Below are 9,070 nucleotides of genomic sequence, written 5' to 3' on the forward strand. Positions count from 1 at the left end.
TGTCACTTAAGTCAATTTGGTCAACGGTATTCTATACCCATACCAATTTTTTCATCTGCTTTCTCAGTTACTGAGAGGGGAGAATTCATTTGCCTAGTTCTCCTTTCAGTTAGATTGTTTTTTTTTTTAATTTTTGAAATTAAAAATTTTAATTAGAAGCCAATTCTCAGAATCTAATTGAATATAGTGGTTTATTTACAACCTCAAATCCAAGATTGAGGAGAGCTCTGGGGTGGTTCCAGACAGGGCTTTGCCAGTAACTCGCTGGAAACTTTAGGCAAGTGTCCTTACCTCTTGGTTTCCCCTCATTTTCTCCATCTGTAAAACAAGCAGGTGTTATTGTCCAGCGTCTAATGGTCCTTCTGACTTCAAAATTCTGATCTCTTCCAAGTCTCATTCCCTTCTCTAGGGTTTAGCACAGCCACGGGTTATCTCCACAGGAAACCTCTTTGCCTTCCGCTAAATGATCATTTCTTTTTCTAGACTTAGCCTTGTCTTGGGTCCCCATAGTTCCAGGCTGCACCCTCTTCAGCAGGACTCCACTCTGCTATTTCCTTGACAACTCAAAGTCCTCCTTGATTTTGGCTAAGTGCATCATGTGACCGATTGACCGACTTGTTACAGGAACTTACTTTCCAGGGGGCGAATTGATTGGCTGATTTAATGCCTCTTGATGAGCCGGATCAACTGACAGGTGGAATAAACGTGTGTACTACTACTGAGTAACTCACTGGGAAGGGACTAAGGTAGAGGAAAGCTGGTTAGCTCATGTATAACCAGTTCATGAGGTGGCCTCTGAGTCCTCAGCCTCACCAACTTCCCAAAGGCTAGAGGTCGCGTGGAGATGCCGCACCGCCCTCGCCCCCCAGTCCAGCCCTTCAGACGAACCAGTGAGCCCTCGCGAAATCTGTCCAGAGCCAATCAGGGAGGGCCCGACGAAGCGCGTGGGTGCTGTTGGGATAGGGAGGGAAAGCAAAGTAGAACCCTTGGTCTCCTTCGCCTGAGGCAGATTGGAACAACCGGTGGTTCCTTGATCTTGAGCAGGAGGTTCTAGACTGGGGCCCCTAGGTGGCTCAGTGGCTGAGTGTCTGCCTTTGACTCAGGTTCTGATCCTGGGGTTCTGGGATCGAGTCCCGCATGGGGCTCCCTGCAAGGATCCTGCTTCTCCCTCTGCCTGTGTCTCTGCCTCTCTCTGTGTCTCTCATGAATAAATAAAAATAAATAAATAAATAAATAAATAAATAAATAATAAATATTTTAAAAGGAGGTTCTAGACTCCTACCAGCCCTGAAAATGCAGGCCAATCAGGCTTTAAGAGATACTCCTTCCTCAAGCGAGTACCAGGTGATGGGGTGGATTGAAAGCCATTAACCAAGGAAGAAAATGCCAAGTGCTTGATCCTTAGGGCCAATCAGAAAGCATCTTGTTACCCCATTTCCTTTCCTGCAAGCAGGTCCCTATCATGAACAAATCAAGACACATGAGGAAGACCCAGTTGTCCATTCTCTTGTCAAAACTCACCCCCAACCTATTCCCAACCCAGTTCCCATCCTCTCTCCCATTTCTCTTCTAGATGGCATTCTCCACTCCTTAGGAGCCCGCTTTCTGAAATTACAAAGATGCAAGGAAATAACCTCCTTGAGTAAGGATAAAATTTAAACTGCTCACCCAGAGCCTTTGAAGCCTTGAAGGGTCTGGCACTTTCCATCTAAGCTCTGGTACACAGACTCCCTCTGGGCTCTTGAACTTACTAAACTTCATTCATCCCAGAGCCTAGAATCTGCTGTCCCTCTGACCAGCCCGTAATAATAATCTTGGTTTCAGCACAAATGTCACTTTCTCAGAGAGGACTTCTCTGATTCTCTAATCCAAACTAGGTTCCTCTCCCTGGTCTCTTATACTTTCTCATGATATTAGGCTATTTTTCTTCCTAGCACTTGTCAACATTTTAAGCTGCAATCTTGCATTTATTTCTTCATTGTGTACTTGTGTAGACCACAAGCTCAATGGAAGCAGTGCCAGTGTCTGTCTTGGTCACCTCATTATCTCATTATGGTGGATGCTCACATTTCTGTGGAATGCGTGAGCTGCATGCCAAAGGGACGCCCATACATGTGAGGGCTTATGTAAACATCTGCCCTTGAATACAGGATGACCATCACATTGGTGCTGGATGGAGAACCATTATATTTATTCACAAAAAATGCCCCAGGGAAGAGATGACCCTTTTTGCAACCTCTAAAAACTACCATCATCTGGATCCAGAAGGGAGGATGTCATCCATTTTGAGGGGAACAATACACAGTCACAGTCTATTCTCATGCCAGATTCTTGTTCTCATTCCTTGTATGCCTGACTTTCAGCCTGGCCAAGAAATGTTGCACTAAGTAGGCTCTTTGCCTCCAGTCTTACTTTTTCTAAGTACATCTTCAATAACTACTCTTAGAATGATCTTTTACTGTGTAATCTGGCCACTAGTTCTTTTTTTTTTTTTAAGTAGTTTCAGTGGTAGAATTTAGTGATTCATCAGTTGCATAAAACACCCATTGCTCATTACATTAAATGCCCTCCTCCATGTTCATCACTCAATTATCCCTTCTTTATCCCTTCTCCTCACCCACCTCCCTCCAGCAACCCTGTTTCCTAGAGTTCTGTGTCTCTTATAGTTTGCCTTCCTCTCAATTTTCATCTTATTTTATTTTCCTTCCCTTTCTCTATATTCATCTGTTTTGTTTCTTAAATTCCACATATGAGTGAAATCATATGGTATTTATCTTTCTCTGAGTGACTTGTTTTGCTTAGCATAATACCCTCTAGTTCCATCCAGGTCATTGCAAATCAGAACAGTTTGCTTCAAACCAGCAACAGTTTATAATTCACTCAATTATTCTACAAACTTTTTAAATATTATTCTAATACGGTTTTTATTTTTTAAGTTTCAATTCAATTTGCCAACATATAACACCCAATGCTTATCACATCATATCACATGCCCTCCTTATCAACAAACATTTTTGAGAGTCTTATATTCTAGGTACCATTCTAGGTGTTGGTGGTATAAGCAGAAAACAAGACAGACAAGATCCCTGTTCTTGTGGAATTTATATTCTAAGGGAATCAGGATTAAGATCCTGGAAGATAAAACTTCAATGCTTTATCTTGGCATTCAGGGACTGTCTTTGTGTCTTTTCTCCACCTGCACCTCTGGACACCACTTTTAACTCACTCCCCACCCACGTATGCCTCAGGGCAGTGGTGAAAGGTCTTATCCAAAGGTATACAGCCACTAAGCACTGAAGTTGCTACTCAATCTATATATGATGGTTCTAAAGTCTGGTGCTGTTATATGTATATTCCAGGTTCTGAGCATACTGTAGGGGTTCAAAGGCTACTTCTTGGTGGATTATAGTCTCACATTTATTTTGCCTTCCTTTGACACCACTCCAGGCCAGGGCATATTTCTTCTAGTTAACCCGAATTACAGATCATAGAATTTTCTTTGAAAGGTTCTAAGACTAGGTCCCAGAGTAACCCTATTCAATGGAGCATCAGTGTGAGGGACAGATGGGGCTTGAGGGAGCTTGTGAGCTGAGGAGACTCCAGGGACTAATAGACTCCAGGATTTCTGGGGTTGCTGAGGATTCTGTGGACTTTAGTAATTCCACGGACAGGGGACTCCAGGTAGGCATGTAGTTTTCACAGGCTTTATCAGTTCCAGTTTATCTTGCTTTTTCTGGAAGGTTAGGTAAGGGATGCTACAGAGCAGGGGCAAAGAAAGAAGATATTGGAATGGGTCTAGAGGTGAGGTATTCAAATCTTAAAAGGAAAGAATCTTGTCTCTCTCTTTAAGTACAGAATTATGGCAATGTGGAGCAGACATTGGCTTCACCTTTTCTCAGAATCTCATGATTGGAGTCTGTGACCCTGTCTTTCCTGCTGGTTCTCTGTGTGCATTCCCGGCACCAGGAGCCCAGACCCCTGGGCAACCATAACCCCATCTCAGCCCAGTTACTTTAAGGCTGCCTTCCCACCGGCCTGATTGCACTCTGAGGACAGGGCCTGAGTCTCATCCATTTCCGACACCCCAGCATTGCCCAGCATGGAAGGTAGGAGATACTGCAGGACACTTTGGTAGAATTTAACAGATGTATGGTTTATCCACAAAGGAACACCATATCCTAGCACAGTGTGTAAGGAGGACAGCAGGGCATTTCCAGTCCTAGAGAATTATAGAGAACTTTAAATTGTAAATAATACTGAGGCCTGTCTCTTCCAAGCCCTGCTGAGGATGTGGGGTCCAAGGTAAATGAAGGAGTACCTTGGCTTTGGCATAGTTTTCAAGCATTTCAGCCTAACTTGGGCTTGTGGCATCTACAGATTGTGTTGACCAGTCTGCCAGGCACTCAGAGACCAAAACCTTTAGTTTCCACTCTGATGCCACAACCACTCTTAGGGGCTCTTTCAACCTTCTCAATGTGGATTCAGTGTGAAGGGGTGTGTGTATGTGTGTGTACATTGCTGATTTGAATTAGTCTTTATTTGTCTTAATTTTCATCTTCCCTTCTTTGGGCCTTAGCTTCATCATCCATAAGTGGTCTGCCAGCACATTCTGGCATTCTAGATGCCCTATAGGATTGAGGATGATAATTCCTTTAAACACTGTCTGTGTTTCTCTTTGTGAGTCTTATTGCCACTATTCTGATAGAGAAGATTCCAGACACAATGGGTAGCCACCAATATCCAGTTCTCTGAAATTGGGGTGATTGTGGATTTTTCTTATTGCTTAGGCTTCAGAGACATCTTGGATTCTTGGCTTGCTCTGACTTTAGGGCTCTTTTCTGCTTTGATGGCTATAATTTTCTTTGCCAGCTTCATTCTGATAGGTTTCATTCTAAGGAAATGACCCCTTGATCAGTTCTGGCTCTCTACCTCCATGCCACCGCCCCCCCCTCCCCAAGGGCTCTAATCTTGACCAGAAGTTCTGGTTTAGAGCCTCAATGACACCATTGGCTTGGTGTGTTATCAAGGGCAAGCCACACAGCCTCTCTGTGAATTGATTTTGTCTTCTGTACAATGGGGAGACCTTGCTTATTAGCTCTGGGGCTCAGATGAGGTCAGCTATGAAAGGGCTTTACAAACTGTAAAGGATTGTTATTGGTCTTTAAGTACAGCTGATTATGCTCTAAAAATAGCTCCTCAGTTTGTCCTGCCACCTTATGTTTCTTCCTTCTCACCCCTGATAGCCAGTCAGTCCCCAGTCCCATCTCTCTTACTGCCCCTCATCACTTGCCTGGCTCAAACCTGGCTCTTTGCTGTGCAGTCTGTGGCACCAACTTCCTGCCTTGTTTCAGGCCTTTGGGCTCTTGCTCTTTGATTTGTGTACAGACACCTTGTATGAGGAGCCTTCCTTTCCAGTTTAGCACTGTTTCATGGCTCCTAATTGAGGATCAAGTCCGAGATACTTGCACTGGCCAGAGGCCCCCCTGCCAAACTCTCTGGCCTGACCTCTGGCAACTCTGCCCTTCTCATTCTGGGCTTCTAGCCAATACATTTAGTCAACTTTCAAGAGTCTTTATAAACTAACACCAAGAAGCTTTTTCAACTTCAGTTTTAGCCATTTCCTCTCATTCTCAATGCACCTGACATTGCACAAAGACACTGTCAATTCCTCAAATGTGTCTCTGGGGTATGCATATACTACTTTCCACCTAACAAATGAGTACTCAGCACCCCCGGGACTGCTTCAGACAGCACTCCGGGGACTCTGCTGGCTTCTCCAGAACTGTCACTTCCTCCTTTGCTCTCTCCTTTATGAAATTCACTGAAAACCCCTGTCCCTTGGACCTGTTTGTGGCTCAACATAGTCCTGATGGCCCTGGACTGTAGCAACCATGTTTGATGCCTTCTTAGCTTGCCAGACCCTGAGCTCCTTGTGGGGCAGAGGTCCTGTCTTTCCCTTTCCATGCCAGCACTGCAGCCAGGGCTTGCCAGGTAGAATTTTAGCCTTGGTACTCACATGAGTGGGATGAGGCAAAGGAACAGCACTGCAGTTGTAATGGCTCTATAGACAACGCCCTGGATCAGCCCTTTCATGAACATCGTGGGAAGGAAAGAGCTCTTTCCTGGAAAGAGAGAGCATGTGAGAAAGGCTTCTCTCCTGAGGCCTTGGAATTGGAACCAAAGCTCTGCTCTCTCCCCCTCCCACTCTTCCTCACCCAGTCACTGGGCCCCCTCTACCCTTACTTGGCATCAGTAAGCATGGGTTCCCTTTTGGTTCTTCCCTTTACAGAGAAGGCTTGTGCTCATTTTTGGCTGCTCTGTCAAACTGATGGTGCTGTTGGCCCAGGGGGCAATTATGATGGAAGTCACCTGGAGTCTGCCATCTGTGTTGTTCACACCTACAGGGACACTGTCCATCAACCACTGCACAGAGGGTGTGGGGATCCCATGGAAAGAACAGCTGCACTGCAGTCTTCTCCAAGGAACAAGAGGAATAGAGCAGCCTGGCAGGTGCTGTGGGGAGGTAGGGACAGCATTTAGCAAGGAATCCTGACTTCCTTTCTCCATTTCCTCCAGGACCCAGCCTTCTCCTCATTCATGATTCCCAAGGAACTTCAGAAGACTTTCTGGAAGCCCAGAGGAGCCAGGCTTCACAGACCAGTTCTCCTTTATTCTCTCTCTTCACCTGGACCTGACTAATGGCAAGGGAACTTTCTGAGGATCTATATTGCTTCTGACCCCTTACCTGACTTCCACTGCCACCGCCAGGTTAGACTTCCCAGTCTCAGCTCCTACTTCCCTCTTCCTTCCATCCCTCAGGCTCTACTCCTTCTTAGATCCACCTATGATCAATTTCTCTGTTTCTTACAGTCTGGATGCCGTTGGGCAAGTCACTTCTCCTCTCTCTGCTCTTTCCCAGTTTGAAAAATAGGGGTATTCTCTGAACCTGTGTCATACTATCATGGATGTAAGAATGAATGCCCTAAGGTTGGCAGTGTTCCTAGCTGAATATATGGAGAATGGGTAACAGAACACCCTTCTAGACTTCTTTCTTCCCAGTCCAAGGTGACCTTTGACTGAGCACTCATCCTAAGCAGAGATTGCTATGGTATTTTCTGGGTAAGAATATTCAAGACTGCCTCACTCTACATAGAATAGGTAGGCTATGTTGTCCACTGGTGACTTGCCAGTTAATAAGGAAGGAATGGTTCTTACTGTTTCCACACACTTTTTCACTGGAGTTGTTTGAGGTTACAGGAAGAAAGGGGTGATTTTTTCTTAACCAGTAACCCTTGATTTGGTCTTCTCATCTAGGTCACTTGAGGGAATGAGGAATTTGCAGGGACTGTCCTGCACTGCTTGTCCTCTGGATTATTTATTTTTACCATCTGGGAAAACATGCCTGTGGATTACAGACATGGGAAACCTGACTAACCCTGGGCCTTCCAGCTCCTAGTGCTCTCATGCTTTCAACGACCATGGCTGAACACCCACCCTCACCCCCAACTCAGCTCCCTGGCCCAATCTGCTGTTCACCCCAGACTCTCCCAGCCCCACCAGGACTCGGCACACAGTCTAAACCATGTTGGTTATTTGGTACCCTACACCCTTATGTCCTCTTTCTTCACACCCCCGCAGCCCATCCACCCCAGTCCCAGAGCCTCAGACAGCTCCAGCACTGCCTCTCATCCCACTCACCCAGCTGCAGCAGTGGTACTGCCATCTGTAGCAGCCGGCAGTCCTCAGGAAGAGGAGGTGCTAGGACCTTTGCCGCAGCTGGCTCTCACATCAGAGCTGTGTGGTCAGAAGGGATGAGATGATGAATAACTGGAAGAGGATGTGTGGTTGGGAGAGCAGAAAGTATTCTTAGCAAGCCAGGGGCTTCTGTCTCTGGTCATCCCGGAGGCCTGTTCACTCTCAGAAGCAGGAATTATGTGGGATGGGATATTCAAGAGCATCTAGGGACAGGCAGCACACCTACCACCTCTGAGAGGCCTCAATGCCACGTGTCCTTCTCTCTCCTCTGGTCTTTCCCTCCCAGTCCCAGCCCACTTGGGAGAAACTCAGTTACTAGGGCCTTTGGGTTCTGTCTCAAAGCTAATAGGGATTCACGGAAGGGCTGTGTACCTCAGAGGGTCAGGGCCGGTCTGGGTGTTTGGAATAGCCCATTGGGGCCACGGGAGAAATGGTGTAGACCAGAGCAACTCAGGTCAAATGGCCAGGGAGGAACCTGGAGAGGTGGTCAGGAAAGAATGACATGCTTGCGTTACTGAGTGGGCCGTGAGGATGGAGAGGATGGGGTAGCCTTCACAGATCCTTTGGGAAAACAAAAATGGACAGGAATTCCTACTGCTCATAGGAAAAGTTCCAAACTTCCTTGCTGTGCAAAGGAAGGTTCTCTGAAATTTTCCCTAACCCTTGCTTTTCTGTCTCCCTGTGCCTTTCCCAACATTTTCCATGCCAAAGAGAAAACGCTGCCTTCTTTAGTGCTCCCCCTAAACATTCTTCTCCCATCATTCAGGGATTTCTCCCTTTCACAGCTATTCCTCTTGCAACTTCGCTTCATTCACATTCACATCCTACTTCAAATTCACAGCTGAGTTCAGTGTCACCTCCTGCATGCAACCTTTCCTGATCTTCCTACCCAGTCGCAAGTGGGGAAATCTTTCCCCTTCCAGAATTACCACATTATTTCATTTGTTGTCTTTTGAGGAAAGAATCAGTTTTTTCCTTCTACTAAAGTTATTTGTTTTTGTGCAGCCAGACAACTACCTACCTTGCTCTTCGTTACAACAAATCCAGCTTTGTTTAGGGGTGCGATGCTGCAAGCTAAAGCACCACTTTGTCTAGATTCCTTTGCAGTTAACGTGGGACACATGATATTCTTTTAGTGGAAGTGAGCTGAAGATTCCTGGGGAAGTCTCCCTTTCCTAATATTGTCATTTCCTTCTTCCTTGTCACTTCCTTCTCCTTCCTCCCTAAAATATGGATGTGCTACTAGAGGTAGAACAGCCACTTGGCAGCCATGAAGTATCTACAACGATGAATGCCGCTCATGAAGGAACATTCT

General features: G+C 45.9%; 1 protein-coding gene across 1 annotated transcript; it reads right to left on the reverse strand.

Moving 5' to 3' along the window:
* Positions 1-4,776: 4,776 nt before the first annotated feature.
* SIGLECL1 (SIGLEC family like 1) lies at positions 4,777-7,723 on the reverse strand. The gene is given in 5 exon segments (XM_055310229.1): positions 4,777-4,891; positions 6,017-6,149; positions 6,249-6,469; positions 6,471-6,513; positions 7,699-7,723. Coding segments are annotated over 5 exon segments (537 nt in total).
* Between the last annotated feature and the right edge of the window lie 1,347 nt (positions 7,724-9,070).

This window comes from Nyctereutes procyonoides, unplaced genomic scaffold (assembly GCF_905146905.1).
Source record: "Nyctereutes procyonoides isolate TBG_1078 unplaced genomic scaffold, NYPRO_anot_genome, whole genome shotgun sequence".
In the NCBI taxonomy this organism is placed as follows: domain Eukaryota; kingdom Metazoa; phylum Chordata; class Mammalia; order Carnivora; family Canidae; genus Nyctereutes; species Nyctereutes procyonoides.